General features: G+C 43.2%; 1 protein-coding gene across 3 annotated transcripts in view; it reads left to right on the top strand.

Annotated features, from left to right (window-relative positions):
• IQANK1 (IQ motif and ankyrin repeat containing 1) overlaps positions 1-20,314 on the top strand; it is a 572,485-nt gene that overhangs the window by 378,057 nt on the left and 174,114 nt on the right. For all 3 annotated transcript variants that reach the window (XM_086966345.1, XM_086966344.1, XM_086966343.1), the window contains 2 exons: positions 1,342-1,467; positions 14,578-14,717. In XM_086966345.1, coding sequence (XP_086822471.1) covers positions 1,342-1,467; positions 14,578-14,717 — 266 coding nt within the window. The remainder of the gene's footprint in view (positions 1-1,341; positions 1,468-14,577; positions 14,718-20,314) is intronic.

Here is a 20,314-nt window from a genome sequence, read left to right as displayed (position 1 = left end):
GAAGGTTAAGGTCTCTGTATGCTAAAGTAGAAGTAGTAAACTGTAGGAGAGGAGGAAGTGGAGATGTATACTCCTAAGATTGTGTATTGCATTTTGTAGTAAGTAAGTAGTAGTACTGTACTACAATTTTACATACTACAACATACAGTTTGTGTATCTGTGCCCTCTCTGTCGGTCTATGCTAATGCAGATGAACTATGCCCCACTAATTTAACAACCATTGACAAATTCAGTTGGGTTTGGCATGAACTAAAAACGCTTTTTCATTATTATTGTGTGTGTATGTGTGTGGTGTGTGTATGTGTGGGTGACTGTGTAAGTGCAAGAATGATTCAAAGGGTGGGTGATGTAATGCATGCGTGCAAGGATGAGTGATACACTGCATGCATGATTACTTATTGAGTGCCGAAACCCACCAGTGAATTGAGAGGCAGTTGTATGGAAGTAATCCCCGAGTTGAACTTGGTTGATTGGAAATGTTATCTTGCAACCTGAGTGAAAGTCGCGAATACAACGTGTGTTAACTATAGTTTCTTGCCACCCAGTGGGTGACATACCACCCAAGCAGCGCATCTGGGTCAAGCATTTGAAAGTCATTTCTATCCCTGGGTGGCAGTCAACCCAGAAACCTTGGCTTTGTCATGTTTTCAGTTCTTGGCTGGAACCCTCTACTAGAACTGTGAGCACCAACCAACAATTGCCTATCAATCAGCTCAGGTGTACAGTCCCATGCCTTTAAAACTTAATTCCTATTACTCAGTTTTTGCAGACTTGAGCACCCTTTTTTATGGTTGTGTTCCCTTTCCGGGTTAGAGGTTAAGGGTTTGAGAGAAGCTACTAATGGAAATAATCCTGGTAAGCTTTTACTGATTACCTTTCGTGGACACTTTCGGAAAGTTCAGACAGGCAGAGATGCATTGTTATGATATAAGTGTCAGACGTTTGATTCATTAAGTGTCTCCACCCATTACGAAGACTCAGAGTCCTTTTGCTGGCTAGAAGTGTGTTAAGCCATCTTGAAAACCCTGTTTGTCTTTCCCAGTAACCATTTTAGTTGCCACGTTTTCTACTATTAATGCACTGTCGTGCATCCTTTTCAAAAGTATAATGACTAGTCATCTAAACTTTACTGCTTCTCAGAGTGGGTCTGGCCAAAAACCCTTCCTACTAAAGGAGGAACACATTTTACAGCAGTCTTGCCACCTTCCATCTTGTTCTAGAGCCACCAAATCAGAACCTCTCAATAACTGGATAGAACAGTTTCACCGTTCTTTGAACTAGAAATGTCTTGACCTGTTTGAATACAACCATCATTTTCTTACTGTCTTTGCTCTGTTGCAGGGTGTTTTTGCCCGGACGCCTCTTTACCGTGCAGCTTTTGGGGCGCACTTAGCTGCTGTTCAATTGTTACTGCAGTATGGTGCTGACCCAAGGATCTATGCTGAGGATGGCAGCAGGCCTGACCAGGTAACACTGTCTCAAGGCTATGTCCTTACCTGTCTCATACAGTACAAAAAGACAGGGCAGGCTTCAGTATTTCATTTAGTTGTATTACTGTTCTTATAACAAGGCTATCCTGTTTTAAGTTTGAACCAATAAAACCCCACCAAGAGGGAAACAGCCCTCATAAGTGTCAACATATAAACACTGATAAACACCTGCACATCCACAAACTAAAACGCCATTCAGAGAAAGGCAAGTGAAGGAAAAAGTGTCATACGTCTGTAATTCTGAATGCGCCAACAATATGTAACTTTGTTATACAAGGTAGCAGCAAGAAAGTCAGGTCTAAGATTATTCTGCGTGAGTTTTGTTTTTTAGGGGTGTTACTAAACAATTATTTCTTCTTCATTTGTTTCCTCAGTTTGTGTGCATTTGGATTAAAGATGGAGGGCTTAGAAACATGTTTTAGGCCTGATCCAATCTTATCCAATGTAGAGAATCTGGGAATAATAAAATCATATTTGATCTTTTGGCAGTGTTTAATTCTTTCACTGACTGGTGAAAGGCCTGGCTCACAAGAATGTTGCCCAATATGTACTATTGCACTTGCCCCCAGTCATAACATGGGTCCCTTTTCCAACAAGTCAATAATGATAGCATGACACCTGCCAAACACCCCAGGGTGTTAAAAGTTCAGGACTGATTTAAAATTAGACATTTGCCATGGGAACAATTGGCAGCCATGAATGTCAATACAATAGTAGCACCATCTTACCGTAGTGCAGAAAAGCAGAGGCAAGCATGCTTAAAGCATCTAGTTGCAGGTGTCTTAGAATGTTGGGCAACAAATTAATCCAGTGCGATTCAAAATTTTAAAGATTTCACAAGGTACTATGCTGTTGGCAGGGTTGACCACCCATACAATGTCATAATATTCAGTAAAGAGTAAAAAGTAGGTAAATGACCCTCAACTGTGTCTAGGAATTTGTTTATTAAACATTTAAATATACCACTCTTACTTTTTTATCCATATACAGTCCATTAAATCAGCAGAGTCCTGAAAAACTGAGCGTAAGAATTAATGAGATGTGAAAGAGGGTAATGAGATGAGCAGGAGTGAGAGTGCAATACATGCTTTCTGTGATTAAAACAGTCTAACATAAGTCCATTGTACAGACTGCAAATGGGAAGACATCACATGTCCTGCATTACTTCGTCTTTAAGTTAGATATGTGCCCTTCGCCATGGCATCCTTGGCATGGTTTTCACCTAACTTTTTTGCCTTCGGACATCTTGTTTTTACTGACTTCGTTTTTGCTGGCCTTAGGACTCTGCAAACTTTACTTCTACTAACCAGTGCTAAAGTGCTTGTGCTCTTTCCTTGAAACATGGTAATATTGGCTCATACCTAATTGGCATATCTAATTTACTTATAAGTCCCTAGTAAAGTGCACCTGATGTGCCCAGGGTCTGCAAATGAAATTGTAACAGTGGGCCTGCAGCACTGCCACCCACTTAAGTAACCCTTTAAATATGTATCAGGCCTGCTATTGCAGTGACTTTGTGTACAGTTTAAACTGCTATGTCGACCTGGCAAGATAAACCCATTGCCAGACCCAAACCTTACTTTTTAATATGTGCAAGTCACCCCTAAGATAGGCCCTGGATAGAACCAAGTTGCAGGGTGCAATGAACTTAAAAAGTTGGACTTGTACTTTTAAGTTTGCATATCCTGGTAGTGAAAATCTCTTAAGTTCATTTTTCACTACTGCAAGGCCTATCTCTTCCATAGGATAACATTGGAGTGCCTTATTACATTTTATAAGTGTAATTTCCAAATGGGAAGAGATAACCCCTTCAAGTTTGGTGTCTCTGGAATCACACTTTAATCTCCTAATTTATGGCGAGGTTGGATTTTAAATAGCAATTCTGAAAATGCCACTTGTAGAAAGTTGATTTTTTTCTTGCTACAGCCATTTGGTGCCTGCAGCCTGTCTCTGTTCACATGACTGGGTATAGTTGGCAGTTCGGCTTTGTATATTCCTACTAGACAGCCACACACAATGGGATTTTAGGTGTGACTGAATTGGCAATCACTCGCAGAATATGAGGGAGGAGCTTTTCCCAGTCTCACATACACCTGAATAAGCTATGTCCGGTCACCACACAAAGGGTTGCATACCCCTGTTATCAGGCTGGAGTCGTGGCAGGGAAAGCAGGGCATCTGTCCATTTCAAAAGTATGCTTCTAGAAATTTCTCGCCACTGCAAGGCACACATGTGTATAAAAGAAGGACCTTCGACACCACCACTTCAGCACACTTTGGGACCTGTAAACACTATGCCAGGAAGAAGGACTGCCATTCTGCTGACCTCCTGCTTTGCTATGCTAACCTACTACCTGCTGCCCTCTTGCCTGAGTATGAAGGACTGAACCTCCATCTCTTGTCCCCAGAGCCTAGAGTGACTCTAAGGGCTAGTTGGCCATCCTCCTGTTCTGAAGCTTCCGGGACACAACAGGCCTCGACCCTTAGAAGTGGGCCTAAGGTGCTTGGCAGAGGAACAGACGCATCTTCTTTGCTGAACAGAGCATCCCAGAGCAGAACCGACGCTTCCTCTGCACCAGAGCGGCACATCTCTGAGCAAAACCGATGCATCGCCGCTGTGAATTAGACCAGTCACAAAGACCCATCTCGCTCCTGCAGTCCTTCGTACCAAAACTTTGCCCAGACAACTCAGCGCATCCACACCCCAGGTTCTCACATCCCTCATCGATGGACTCTGCATCACAGCCTTGCAGCTCCTCTGAACCAGGCAACTGACCACAACTCAGCTTTGCAAGGTAGTTCCTTGATGGAAGATCATCTTTCTGTAAGCCTGTGATTCTATAGCAGATTCCCAATATGCACAATTAGTGCTACTGCTAAATGACTTTTTCTAGTTTTAGTTCACCGTTGTACTTTGCAAAACTGGAAAGCAGACTTATGGCCAAAATAAAAGTGAGTAGAAAACAGCAATTTCTAAATTCCATTTAATACTTGGATATATGATCCCTCCTCTTCCTGACCTGTGTGATATATAGGAGTGACACAAAAATATCTTTCTTTCTTTTTATCCCTGAAACCTGTTTTTCTGTCATGAAGTAGTGGGCTTGCCATCATCCATAGTTCCTCATTGAAAATCTTCATAAATGCCTCTCAAAAAGCCAAGAACATGTATCCTCAAGAATTTTGGTCACTTCTGCGGATCACCTCTTGTAGTGCTTGCATTATTATTGAAAACAGGGTCTGCTATATCCCTCAAAGACCAGTTGCAACTGGCCTTGACCAACTCTCTGAACTGATGTGAAGGTAGCCACTTAATGCCTCCCATTGCCTCCTGGACATACATACATTGTGGGACTGCACATCCCACCTGCTGCTCTGGTTCGGAACGATTTTCCATATTATCTATGCATGCTTCAGATCGTTGCCTTGAATAACTGCTTTTGAGAGACCTACACATTCAGTTTCATGAGATTTCTATGAATTCTGTATTCTCATTATTTTGTGCTGCTCACTTACAATCTGTCTAACCACAGGTGCAGCCCTTTAAGTTTGAATAGTGCATTTAGTTATTTTTTAACTCTCCTTTTGCACAGATTAGCTCCCTCACATCTGGCATTAAAGTCTATCCACTTGTATTTTTTATACTGTCCAAATGCTTCAGATATGGTTAGGGTGAAGTTAACCTACTGGCATTGGCATGGCGGTGGCAATACTAGGGGTGAGCCCATTATGCTGCAGAATGAATTTAGCCTCATAAGTCTCTTGAATTGCAGTGACTAACTACACAGTCCTTGTATTTGTGCTCACCCTACGCAAGGTGAATCTGCAGGCTCTGTTTCTGAAATCCCTTCAACTCATATCCCGTCATCAGACCCTCTTTTTAAGATCATCAGTTGGAATGTGGGAGGTTTAGCGAGTAAGCTACTAGATGAGAAGTGGCTGAGTTTTCTGAGAGAATATCAAATTGTTTGGCTTCAGGAGACATAGGATACTGGTGTGACTCTCTTGACAGTTATTGTTCCCTTTTTATGCCAGCTATCCCATCAGTTAGAGGAAGAGCAAAGGGTGTTCTTGTCATTTTGATTTCTGTAGACATCAAAAGCAAAAGCGCAAATGGATTCAACATTACTAATCTAACTTATGTTGTCGACATACTCAACTGACAGTCACCTTCTAACAGCAACCATCCCTGATGCAGCCATCTTGCTAAGGCCTCCTGTTACATTGCCTAACCACGTGTTCTATGCTCCTGTGTACGACTACCTCACTGCCTAACCTCGTATTCTAAAATTCCCATACCACAAACTCGCCTACACATTGCAGCCTGGACTCCAGACAGGAAACGTCTGGCTCAAACAGCTTCACAATTAAGTACCCGAACAACCTCTCCAAAAATGTGACCAAAATTGTGAAACACAGGTTCCTCAAGGCCAACCCTTAAACTCTCATCTCTGACCCTTATCTCTGCTCAAATAAAGGCACTACTACGAACGACCTGATCTTCTACAATAAAAGAAGAGGTCAGTGGAGAGCTACATTCGACATCCTACTCAGAATCACTTCAACTAGAAAATTCCTGCACGGTCTGCGACTTTGGGTCACAAAGTCTTCCACTTTCAGAGCAAATGCTACTATATCCATCTACAACAATGGAACTATCCGTATTCAGGCCTCCGATCTCTGTCTGGACATCTTTGATGATAAGTTTGCACTCTTTAAAAGATCTTTGATACCAGGCGTCTCCACTACTCAATCCTGGTACGAACCTTCCCCTTCCCAAACTCAGGCGGTCCATGAGCCCTCTTTTCCGAACCACATCCGGAGGACTGCTTCTCCCACCCAGATCAACCCCCTCTGCACCACAGCTTCCCAGACACCTGGCTCCCCTAACTCACCCACTGTGGCACGCCCTGACCTGACTTTAAACAATATTCTTAATGCACCTGTTTTCCCTCGGTCCGGCCACCTCCCTGTCATTTCCCCCATTCCCTCTCACGCTAGCCCCTGCCTACATAACTCCCTCAATAGACAGAAGGCTTGCCCACGCATGAACTTTCCATTGACAAATCGCCCGCCTCACCTCAATGTGACCCATATTCCTCACTTCGATCCTGCTTCTAAACTCAAGACTATAAACCACAAACTGCCATCCTTCAACTCATAAAGACCACCGAAGAGCTAGCCCATGATCTCTCTCCCAAAATGTCCACATGCGAGATCCCCCAACTCTCCTCCAACATGCCTACACTCGATTCTCCACATTTGATCCTCGCGTAACCCTCCACCCTAATCTCGAACACCAGCCCCTACCATAACGGCGCGTCTCGAACTACCAGATCCTTAAATCCTTATCTAGAACCAGATATCCTCTCCGTACTCCTTGAGTACACATCCCCATACTCTGAAGATGATATTCTCTCCCTCCTCCTCGAATACACCTCCCCTCCCTCGACCATGTCTGGCCCTGCTCCATGCTCTTTAACACCCCCTCTAATTGCTCATAACCCTACAATCCCTAATCTCGGTAATTCGGAATCCATCTGAACCATCTCGCCCTACCCACATAGAACGCCCAGGCTCAATGCCAATACCATTAATGCCAATAACCTCTTGCAGATCCCCACTACACACCCTGCGCTCACTGACACATTTCACAAATCACAGGTACAGGCACTGGTCATCTCCAGGCTAGACTACGGCAGTGCCACTCTTTGCGGTCTGCCGAAACTATCAAAGCCTCTCTTAATGCGGCCACTAGACTCATCAATGGCTTTAAGAAAACCAATCACATTTCACCAGACTTGTAATCGCTCCACTGGCTTCCCTTTGAAGCTAGGATAAAGATTGCATGTATGACCCATAGAGCACTTCACTTCTACCCCCCACTATACCTGACTAACAAGCTTGAGCTATTTGGTAGCTCCAGGTCCACAAGGAGCTCAGGCACTTTGCTGCTCAAACCCAAGAAATTTAACATCCACCTATGCTTGGAGCCTGGTACCAGGAAATTAATTATTTGCAGATGGTTCTGGTCATTTCGAGCATACGGGGCCGGGTGAACTTGTTGGTAATATTTTGGCTGACAATGATCTACAATTGTTAAATCATTTAAATGACGGCATAAGTACGGATTTGATTGTTCATACCTTTGTTGGGCAGGATTTTAATTCTACAGTGGATAATATTCTTCTCAGCGATCACAACCCGCTGCGTTTCATTTTAATTTGTGATTTATGGAAGACTAACCAAATTGCCAAAGGTTGGGTGGGACAGGGACTTAAGCCAGTTGATCAGGGCCATAGACTCAAATGGTCCAAAATGGCGCATCCGAACCTTATGGCTAATCTTAACACAACTTGAAATCAGGACATTGTTATGTGTATGGACACATCTTTTGCACATGATGGTATATTGTTAGCATTTCGTAATTGTGAATTTATCTGGGGTTATTTTAGTTTAGGAAGTCTAAACGAGAGGGTCTAACTACTGAATTTCGATGGTTTAACCACGTAAGTTCTCAATCCCATCATGCTTTGTGGGTAGATACACTGTGAAAAACCAAAGCACTCTCCAAATAAATGTAGTGTCCAGACAGTATGGACCTTAATTACTTAAACATGTTTTTTTTTTAAATCTTAGCACAATCGTGATAATACAATGATGCAATTGAATGAAACAAGAGTTGTAATCCACAAATTGGCGATATGCTTCACGATCTTAAATCCTGTTGAGAAACCCAAAAGGAACAAAGCCAACACGTGTTTCGTCAATCTTTGACTTTTTCGAGGCTAAAGAGGTGGTGGCACAGTTGGTATAGTCTTAAACTTGTGTTCACAACCCGTCGTAGTAATAGAATCACATTCCAGAGAAGTCGCTCTTCATGAGAAACTTGGAGTACTTCAAATATCTCGAATGATTACGGCAACACAGGAGCAATGTCCACATCGAAAAAAGGATAATAGCACAAAAGAAGTCCCTCAAGCAGAGATCCCATCAAAAGTAATTTTTGGCGGTGATGTTTTGTGCGACCTTGTAACTGGGGCAAAGAAAAAGCCTGATTTAGGCACAAAGTGTAATGGACAGTCAAGATCATGAGCCCGGGTATGCTTTCAAAGTTGTCTGCATGGCTGGAGGATAATAACATCCTGAGCGACCTACAATATGGCCATAGAGCAGGGGAAAGCACCCTAGACCAATGTTAAAATGTACAACTGGTTATAGATAAGTATACTATAGCCAAACAGGGCCGCATATATATGGTGTTTATGGACCTGTCTTTGGCTTTTGATATGGTCAACAGGAGTAAATTATGGGGATTTTGCTGATGGGCCTCGACAAAAAGTTGGTACATTTTCCACATTCTTTGCACTCTGACCTAGAGGCAGTGATTAGATATACTCAAGATGGAGATACTACAACACCCTTTAATGTTCATCATGGTGAAAGGCAGAGCTGCATATTGGCCCCAGTGTTATTCACCCTTTATAGTAATGATTTAGGGGAGACCCTGCACGCAACTTGTCTGGATATCCCACGTGCATTGCCTGTTGTATGCCAATGACGCGGTCCTAATATCTAGGACTGAGGTAGGCTTGCAAAAAATGCTGAATGCTTTTGTCAGTTTTTTTGGAAGTGTTGGATTTATGTACTAATTTTAGTGAATCAATCACATACTGTGGTGGTAGGAAGAGGTGTCAAGAGGAAGATAACATAGTTTTGAGAGGGCTGAGATTACATATCTGGGAGTGCTTTTTGATGAGAAGGGTTCTTGGTGCCCCTCCTGAGAGCCAAAAGGGATGCTTTTGCCAGGGCAGTGTTTTCTGTGTTTGATTTTGCTAGCTGTCTATGGGGCAAACCGATCAAAGCTCTCACTCAGATTTATGATGTGTGGGCCTATACAAAAAGCCCCTGATCTCCAAACCATTGAGAAAAAATGTTTTAGACTCCTCTTGGCAGTGCCTCGATCCACTGCTTCTTTTGTCGTTCACAAAGGGCTATGGGTGGGCTACATTTCCGATTTACTGTCTAATCGTCCCTTGTTAAGATGGATTTCAGTTTGGACAAATCTCGAACAGGAGCTAAACAAGGTCATTTTGAGGGACTGCATGTATGTGGCTAAAGCCAAATGTATCCTTTTGCTGAAGTACATTAGAAAAACCTGTAAGGAGCAGGGACTTCCATGAGCTGTATAACCACACAGAAAACATGAGTAAAGGAGATATGCTCTGGGCTCAAAAACAGTTCTATGCTAGAGCTCAGGCTGATAGAGAAAGTGGGGAATTAATTAAGCCTACAGTTCGTGCATATACTATAATCTCTACATTTGGGTGCATTGAAACTTACCTTACTTTTATCACTAAAGTGCAACATCGTTTTCTGCTGACACGTTTTCGGTTGTCTCAACTGCATTGGCTTTTAGCTGACCCAATAGGATGGAATACTGTTGATAATTGAACTCCATGTTGCTGTGACAATAGTTCAGTCAAGAATACCTTTCATTTTCTTATGTTTTATGACTTCTTTCATGATCCCCGTACTGTATTCTCCCACTGCTGAAATGGCAACAGTTTATGCAGGCTAGACCAGCTTTTATGTTTTTTGACAAATGTTACCCAATGAATATGTTATTTAAATGTAGCGATGTTTTTAATTAGAGCAATTCGAAAAAGTATGTATTTATGGTAATTTTATAAGGTGATTTTATTGTACGTTATGTTCCTATATGAGTTGCATTTTAAATAACCTGGTGCTATAAGAAGTGTAAATATGATTTTGGCTGCTACTGATACATTTTTTCATATTTGTATGCATTTTATCTGGATTTGATGTATCTTTTATGGTTTTAATGAACCAATTAAAGATTATTTTGAAGATGATGGGCTCCCCTATCACAGAAAAAGTACCTTCCATGGCTTTCAAACCTGCCCTCTCGAAAGTGCTAGAATAAATCCATTCTGTCTCTGGAATTTGTTAATTAGTTTATAAGAATCCCAAAAGAGGTATTTGGCTACATGACTTCTGGGCATTACCATTGAAATTCCAAAGGAACACTTCCTTGTTCCATAAGGCACTAGTAGTTTTCGGGAAACCATCTGGCTATTTTCCAAGAATGCTAATTATTTACCTTTGCGGAAGGAGGTCTCAACATTGCGTAGAAAATCATGTTGACAGGGAAAAAAAATACTCACTCATCCTGTTTATTCTGTCTCAACGGGGAGAAGAAAAGCAAGTTGAGTGGGGAAAATACTCACCCTGTCTATTCTGTCCAATAAATCACTCCAACTGTGATCACGCTGCAAGAACTGTTCCAAATTGTGCAAAGTCTTCTCTCACCAGCCACAGTGCTGGATGTGCTGAAGTGCCATGCATTGGGGCAGATGCTTTCAAGTAGTATTTTTTATCAATATTCACTTCAAGTTCTACCAAGGTATGGCAACGTCAGTATTTCATCTTCAAGAATTTCCGATGTCGAATTGCTTCAATCAGCTGCAATATTTGAAGTCCACTTGTAGCCAGGAGGATACTATTCCACCTTTATCGACAAATATTGAAGCATTCTTCTGCCACATTCATTGCAAAGGTACTCGGTAGCTCCATGACTGCTGGTCTCAGTCCTGTCTTAAAAGAATCACTGACTCTGCAGTCAAAAAGAAGCTTCTTCAGAACTGACTTTTTTTACATCCGGCCGGCTTGTGACAAAGTGTTTTAAAAAAAAAGCCGTTTAGAAAATAAGGGAGTGGGGCCTGGTATGTCAAAGAGTGGGGTATATGTGAAGTCTTCTCCGCACTAGCCATACATCATTGGGGTCTGTCCAGCACCAACAGCACCTCCCTGGCCCTGAAACCTAACCTGGGAGAGAGTATGGCACAAACTGCCTTTGGCAGGACGAGGATCAAATAGCTGACAGCCGAAGACCTGCACCAGAATGTAAAAACTGCTGAAATGTGTGCTGGGAAAGATGGTGACCTCGACTGCATCCGCGGCCTATGAAAGAACGATGACCATGCTGACTGGATCTGGAGATCCACAGCAGAGGGAGCAAGAGGCCAGCGATGATGGTGGGCAGTGAGGCTGAGAGAGGGTTGTCTATCGACTAGCAGCCATAGTGGTGGGGCATGTGTGTGGTGGGCTGCGTAAATGCTGAGTTGGGGGAGCAAGGAGAGAGACCATGGTGCATGGAGCTTCCTAAGGAGCTATGAAGAAAGGGTGATGTGCTCAAGACTGGAGCAGTGGATGGCTAAGTTAGTTAAGCTGGAGAGCGCGGTTAGGAGACCTCTGACCTCTACAACAGCCTAGCGGCATGGTCTAATCTTAAACCTGCTCCCACCAGAGAAAAGAAAGGCCTGTGCCTCACAGGAAACACATGATAGATGGGCACAGTGCTGGTGCAGGCCTGCTGTCATAGCACCAAGAACAAACAGCATCCTGACTAGCAGGATGTGAGTTTATCAGGAGACACAACCTCACCATTTGGGTCTTTATAGAACTCCTCAGCTGCCCATAGGGACTTCAAGCCCGCCATGCTTCCCAGCAAGAATGGGCAAAAGCAGATGGCCCAACATAAGTTTACAATAGAAGGGTCGTACACTGTCTGTGTGACTATTGGGGATCCACAGTGATCCTCCAATAGTGGGAGGCAATATCTGTTTCTTGCAAGAAAATATATTGAATTGGAGCAAAATGTTAGCAATATTTGTTTCTTGCAAGAAACACATCTCTTGGGGAAAGACATAGTAGATGAGATGCTGCTCCTTCCTAATGAAATTCTACATTTCAGCGAAGACAAAACAGTTGGAGTGGGTATCCTGATGGTCACACACCTGTTTTCTCCCTCACTGCCTTTCACACTGATAGGGAGGGAAAATGGCTCATTAAGAGGGAAGAGACTAACACAAGCCTCAGTATACTCAGGACAGGCGGCCTTGATGCTCACCACACTTCAAACACTAATTGAGCCATAATTGTAGAGGGCGCCTAGAACCTAGTCCTAAACGGAACAAAGGACATAATGCACTATCCAACAAAGGCTTGCAATGGTGCGGAACATGGAGAAAAATTGACCATGATCAACTAGACTACACAAATTGATCAGCGGCATAAAAATATTATCCGTAGATCAATATGAACCTCTTTAAGTGCACCTAGTACTCTTGTTACATCAAGTGGTTCATGAGATGATCGCTCTCTCTGGTCACTCCTGTTTGAGGGCCACTTTAGTTTGGGGCAGAAGAAACAATGACCAAATGTTCTTGGAGTAACCAACTGTAAAAGGACCCACCTGTGAAGGCTATAGTGTTTGGACAAATATATGAATTCCTCCATTTCTGTTAACTCAGATCAGATTTAGTTAGAAGTAAGGGATGCTTTCAAAGCTGTGATGTGGGGATACTTCTTAGCTGTAGGAGCAAGGCTGCAAGAGATAAGGGTAGACATCAGGGCACAGTTTAAATAATGAGCTGGTGAAATTGGACGTAGATCTAAAAACCCAATCTCAGAGGGAATGGCATATATTCCAATGGTCATGGGCCAACAGGGAACAACTCAAAATACTAGACTTAAATATACTTTGCTCCCTGGCAAAAACAAGACATACATTCTTTGAAGGAAAGAACAGCAGGGAGGCTGCTGTCCTCTTTTTTTAAAGGCCGAACATAAATGTACTTACATGGACACGATCAAAGAAGGCAGTATTGACTAAGGTAGAAGGAAAAAAGAGTGGTTCTGCTAGTTTTATCATACATTTTATAAAGCAGGATACAAAGACCCAGAAGATGAAGAAGCATATATCAAAGATGCAGATTTGGAGAGACTGTCTTTTAACCAGGCAGAGGAGCTAGAGCAACTCATTACCAAAGAAAAGAGAAGTTAAAGATGTCTAACTGTCAAAGGCCAGACGCCCTGATTGCTTTATGAATTGTTCTACCAGACATTCTGGCTTCATCTCCTAGACTTCCTGGTCAAACTATTTACTTCCTTCGCCTCATAGTGCCAGGCTACTCCCATGATGGGACATGCTGAACTGGCATTGATACTTAAGCCCAGGGTGGACAGGATGGTGTGGGTTCTATACATCCATCTTATTCTTGAATGTAGATGTGAAGATGTACACCTCTTTCTTAGCAACTAGATTGCACAAGTGCCTCCGCCAGCTAATCCACCCAGATCAGTCAGGTTTTTCAAGCAGCCTCAGAGTAAATGACAGTACAAGGATGTGGTCCACCTCATAGACTTGATACTGAACCTCAAGAGTGAGACAACACTCCTTTCACTTGACGCTGAAAAGGAATTTGACTGAGGGGCGTGGGGCTTTCAAGAAAGGGCAAAGTCAGAGAGGTGTCTGGTGCTAGGGTCATAAAGATGGTGTGTGCAAAATACTCAGGGCAGAGAGAACAGATCAGAATTAACAATACATACACTTGAGAAATAATCCCAAGTAGAGGGATATGTGGTATGGAAGCCCCCTCTGCTTCAGGTATTGGTATTCTTCCCAGAGCCCCTAGTTTAAAATCTGAATAATCAAGCAACTAAAAGTCCTAAGTTCTGTCGAAATAGATTCAAATTGACAACATTTGCAAAGGGCATATTGGTCTTTATCCCGGAGCCTCTCTTGTGGGTCTCAGCTTTAATGAGGGAGCTTAATCAATTCAAGCAGTTATCAGGTTATGCAATTAATATGTCCAAATCAGAAGCCCTAAATCGCATAGCACTGATATACTGCTCTGCCTGAAGGGCTCCTTTAGAGTATCTACTAATTGATAATATACTTTACTCTTAGTTTCAAGGATTGTTCAATGCAAACTATACTGCCCTAGTTTACATTAACTCCAAAGTTGGCACAACCTGCATCTCTCTTGACCATACCACATTACATTGATCAAGATCCTGGTCCTCCCAAGGTTCCTCTTCCTATTTCATTATTTACCATTTGATAACACACATCTGTCAAAAGATATTTTACTATTTGAAATAGTTACCAATACTATTACTGCATAGCGATCATGAATGACATTTAACAGACAATAAGAAGTATCATTCATAGCATCTGCTGGATTAAAACCAGCAATCAATGGTTTCCATTGCTTTATAAGGTTGCTTCCATGGACGCAGTGATTAAAATCCTCCAGTCCTGGGACATCAGTCTAACCGATTCCATGCTACAGAAGATGGAAGCCGAAGGTCAGAGAAAGAAAGAGGAGGAACAGAAGATGAAAAACGAAGACACTGACCGGTGAGCGCAAATGTACAACATAAGGAAATGTGTGCCTACACTTACTAGCATTCTGTGCTTAAAAGGAAATCAGAAACTTCAACCCAAAGGAAAGTCATTTCTGTTCCCTGATTACATTGTTCATAGCATAACTTTTCTGTTTTAACCACTTGATCTGCTTAGCGGTTCATGGAGTATGTAAACACTGAAACTTATCAAAATTCTTAGGCATCTGTTGGCATAGCATTTCAGGCTCATAGCAGAACAAATGTTGTGCACCAGCAATGTGTTTTTTCAGATTAATATGCTTTGAATTTGGAATATCATCAACCTAGGAATCATTGGCGCATCAGTTGTAGTACTGTATTTTAGTTACATTTCTTCTTTTTATTTTTTTATTTTTATTGAGAATAATGCATATAAATACAGTGACTATTTGCAACATCACAGTGTACACATATCATCAACAATTATAGAGCAATCTCGCATCACATAATACAAATTGATAACATCTCCTCCAGTGCATAGCCGCATTACCAGCCCACGGTCCACCTCTCACAGTCCACTCCCAACATAACATTGATCTTCACTAGCATTGTATTACATAACAATTTATTAAATAACAGGGGCCTAAATTAGTGTTGCAGAGCATTTCTCCAATTTGTTCTATTTAAATAGAGCCTGCACCCTCAGCTTCCCCTGTTTCTTTTCCTACTAAATACTGATGAAACAGTCCCCAGAAGATACTAGGGAGGCTCTGAGGCGGTAACAGATCATTATACAATTCAGATTGCGTGTTGCAATAAACAATATCTTTAGACCAATCAGTAACTGAGGGCGCGGGTCCCAGCGCCAACCGCATAGAAATCCTGCATTTGGCAAGCAGCAATCCTATATCTATCGGCTTTCGCACCTCTTTCGGTAGCTTCCCAGTATACCCCAGCAATGCCAGCAGGGGGTCCATCGTAAGCGTAAGACTGGTGATGTCGTTCAATGTTTGGAAGATCTGTTCCCAGAACTTTGCTATCACCGGGTACACCCAGGCAATATGTAGAAACTCAGCCGAGCCGGCCCCACATCTCTCACAGTCTGCAGAATCCCGTAGGCCATAATGAAACAGTCCTACCGGCGTATGACAGACTCTATTAAGATATTTAAAATGAATCAGGCAATGCCTGCCATTCAGGGATGCATGTTGTGTAACCTTGCAGCAATACCACCAGACAGTGTCCTCATGTGCCACCCCCAGATCAGTCTGCCAGTCCAATCTGGCCTTAGTATAGTGATTTCTTCTATAATCCTGAATTATATCAAAGACACTAGAAACGATCCTTCTTTGCAGTGCAGTAGGTAGAGAGTGCCCCCAGTTTGGGCGACTCCAACATGTCATTGTCCAACAATTCACGCAACGCGTGTCTCACTCTATAAAATTTAAAACGAGCAAGAGGTGTATATTTGCGCCCTTCAATATTGAACTCATCCCATCTGGAGCCTTGTCCTCTGAGTACAAGTTGCCTACCTTGGTGATATCAAGCATCGCCAGAGCCTGTACAACCCCCTTCTCTCAACTTATCGGCAGCCAATGACACCACGCAATCAGGGTAAGGGGAGAATATAGAATCTTGCCTGCCTGCTTCTTCTGCAGATTTTGCAACACATGTACCACAAAGTCCAGGACACCAGTCCTTCTGAGGGGGACCAGAAACAGTACCAGTGAAAATGAATCGGGAGCTGCAGCCACCTTTTCAATTAGTCTAAGAGGCGGACACATTTCCTCGTGGAACCAGTGGAAGGCATGTGAGCCCTGCACTGCTCTATAATATAACTCCAAATCTGGAGCCCCCAGTCCTCCCATAGAGTAAGGCAGCGTGAGAACATCCCACTTGATGCAAGGCTGTTTCCCTGCACAAGTCAATATCAACAATAGTTAGCGATTCGGCTTAAAAATGTGCCCGGGTAGCAAGATCGGTATATTCAGAAATAAGAATCTAGGAAGTACCACCATCTTTATTAAGGATATGCTTCCTAATAAGGACAGGGGAAGGTGGATCCACCTATCCACTTTTTACTCTAGTCTGGTGATTGCTTTATCGTAGTTTTCGCTGGGGACCAGGCCCGAATCCGTATGTACTTGTATGACTAAATAGCGGATCTGGTCCGACGTCCACTCTAGGTGGTAGTTCAGGCCAACCGGCACCATATCTGGGGATAAAGGAAAGATTGTAGACCTGGCCAAGTTGGTTATAAGTCCGGGCATTTCCCTGTACCGCACCACCTCATCTAAGATCGAGTCAGGTTGGTCTCTGGATCTCTGACATACAGCAGCATGTCATCTGCATGTGCTGACACAATGAGGTTATATTTAGGAAATCTAATCCCCCTATGGCCATGATATTCCCTTAAGGTACAAGTAAGGGGCTCAGCCAATTAGGCATAAAGTAATGAGGACAGCGGGAACCCCTGCAAAGTGCCTCTTGATATTCTAAAAGGGGTTGTGACTATGTCACCAACTCGTATCCGAGCAGCAGTAGAGCTATACAGCATCTCTACAAGTTTAAGGAAACTGTCTCCCACGCCTATGCATCTCAGTACTGCATACATAAGATTCTATTCCATGGAATCAAAGACCTTTTCTGCATCCAGAAAGAGCGCTGCCGCTTTAACCTCAGCATAATGTCTGGAATTGCGCAAAAAAACGTTCTCGAATTGTATGACAAGTTGCGCTCCAGGACAAAATATGACTGCTCTGGACCCACCATTAACGGTACCAATGGTGCTAGCCGATTAGCCAATATCTTCGCAAAACGTTCAGTGTCAACATTCTGGAGCGATAAGGGCCTAAAGGACGAACATTCGTTTGGAGGATTACCTGGTTTTAATAAAGTGACAATGAGCGCTTCTCTTATTGAGGGTGGCTTTGTCCTATCCTCGACCATCTCCTCGAATTGAGTAATCAAATGTGGGATCAGCAACTCCTTGAATTCTTTATAAAATGCTACGGTGAGGCTGTCCAGTCCAGGAGCGCTCCCCACTCGCATTGCATTTAGTGCAGAAAGGACCTCGTTAGAATCTAATGGTTTCATTAAATGCTCTCTAAGTTCATTAGATAACGGGGATCTGAATATCCTCTAGATATTCTGAGATTGCTGCCGCATCTGATCTCGTTCTAGTTTGGTACAATTCTGAATAATATTGACTAAATCTTCCTGCTATCTCGATAGGGTCAGTCAGTAGTTTTCCATCTGCAGTTCGCAACTCTGTCACGTTCCCCGCCTCCCTCCTGTCATGTAACTGGGAAGCCAGAACAGCGCCCAGCCGGTCTCCCTCCCAAGTAAGTCCTGGCCACTGCATACTTTCCTAACTGTCTGTGATCTCATGGTACTCTTCAAGTGCTTCCTTCAAGTTATCAAAAGCCCTAGTCTTACCATCGTCAAGGACCTCCTTTTCTAATTCTGCCAATCACTTTCCCAAAACTACCAGACCCTGTTGGATAGAGCAAAGGACCCCAGAATGCTTGGACATGGCCACACCCCTGATGTACACTTTGAACGTTTCCCAAATAGTGGAAAAACGTTGAACAGACCCAATATTTGTATCGACAAAGCTTTCCATGGCTTCAGCTAATTCAGACCTAAATACACTATCTAACAGGGTGTATGGGGTAAGTCTCCATGTGAAGGGAGTTGTTAGAAATGGGGATCTCTGGTTGGCTAAGGCTTGAGCCAAAGCCAGGCAGAGACAACCACTTTAGTCAGGGAAAGGGAGTTACACACCAAAGATAACCCCTGCGTACTACCTTGGTAGCTTGGCACGAGCAGTTAGGCGTATCCCGGTGTCGATGTGTAAAGCATTTACACAACACACACATTAACAACATACTAGGCACACCACAAAAGGAACTCCACACAAGGTTATATATAAAAATAGCCTTTGTATTATCATAAAACACATTAGATGGTAATCACACAATATACCCTGTGCCAACTGGCACAGGCAATATTTACAGGGGATTATTTTCAGATGACAGGGCTACGTGGACCACTGTCAGAATCATCACTTGGTAAAAATAGTAAAAGTAAGAATATATCATGAAGTTAGAACACAACCAGAAATCACTGGCAGACACTATACTCAACATCAACCTGTAACATAAATCATATCATGCACAATATCACATAAGGCGAGAAATCTATTCTGCGCCATCCTCATAAGCCTAAACATAGTAGACCATAATCTCCTAAACATAACTTGCATTAGGAAACAAACTCACAAACATAAACTGCAGTAGGGAATACATCAAACCTAGACCACAGTAGAGATTCAAATAAAACATAAGACAGTAGATAAAACCTTCTTATCATAAAATCACATCTATAAGCACAAATCGGGTTGCATAAAACATAGCATATACATTACATTTCCTAGCACCTATATAAATCACACTAGGTCCTGGCGCCCTATGAATCTAACAGTCCCCTTGGCCAACTGGCCACCTCTAAGGGGCTCAAATGCCCTCTGTCCATAAGTAATGGCGCTGCCAATGCAGTCAAGTCAAGTCAGAGAATTTATATAGCGCACTACATACCCAGAGGGTCTCAAGGCGCTTAGGAAGGGGAGGAGGATTACTTGTCAAATATCCACGTTTTAAGTTGCTTTCTGAATGCTAGGTGGTTCTGGGTAAGGCGAAGGTAAGTGGGGAGTGAGTTCCATGTTTTAGCAGCCAGGTATGAGAAGGTTCTGCCTCCCATGGTGGTCTTGTTGATGCGAGGTACAGTGGCGAGGGCTTGGCTGGAAGAACGTAGTTGGCGGGAGGGGGTGTAGAAGGACAGTCGTGAGTTGAGGCATTCTGGTCCGATGTCATAGAGTGATTTGTGTGCGTGGGTTAGCAGTCGGAAAGTGATTCTCTTATTGACGGGTAGCCAGTGGAGGTCTTTCAGGTGATCAGAGATGTGTTCGTTGCGCGGGATGTTTAATATGATTCTGGCTGAGGCGTTTTGGATTCGCTGGAGTTTCTTCTGGAGTTTAGCGGTAGTACCTGCGTAGAGGGTGTTTCCGTAGTCCAGTCGGCTCGTGACCAGAGCATGGGTGACTGTTTTCCTGGTTTCAGGTGGGGATCCAGCGAAATGTTTTTTTGAGCATGCGAAGAATGTTGAAGCAGGATGAGGATACGGCGCTGACTTGTCTGTTCATTGAAAGTGAGGAATCCAGGATAACGCCTAGGTTCCGTGCGTGGTCTGTCGGGATGGGTGCTTTTCCAAGGGCTTCCGGCCACCAAGAGTCGTCCCATGCAGAGGGGGATGTACCTAGGATGAGGACTTCTGTTTTATCTGAGTTCAGTTTCAGACGGCTGTGTTTCATCCATTCAGCAACTTCTTTCATTCCTTCGTGTAGGTTAGTTTTGGCGGTGCTGGGGTCCTTGGTGAGAGAAAGGATGAGTTGAGTGTCATCCGCGTAAGAGATGATGTTGAGGTTGTGTTGGCGGGCGATGGCCGCGAGGGGGCTCATGTATACGTTGAAGAGGGTGGGGCTGAGTGAGGATCCTTGTGGTACGCCACAGATGACTTCAGTGGCCTCGGACTTGAATGGTGGAAGGCGGACTCTCTGGGTTCTTCCGGTGA

Source organism: Lissotriton vulgaris, chromosome 4_1, assembly GCF_964263255.1.
Source record: "Lissotriton vulgaris chromosome 4_1, aLisVul1.2, whole genome shotgun sequence".
Classification (NCBI taxonomy): domain Eukaryota; kingdom Metazoa; phylum Chordata; class Amphibia; order Caudata; family Salamandridae; genus Lissotriton; species Lissotriton vulgaris.
This window is presented reverse-complemented; position numbering and strand designations above follow the sequence as displayed.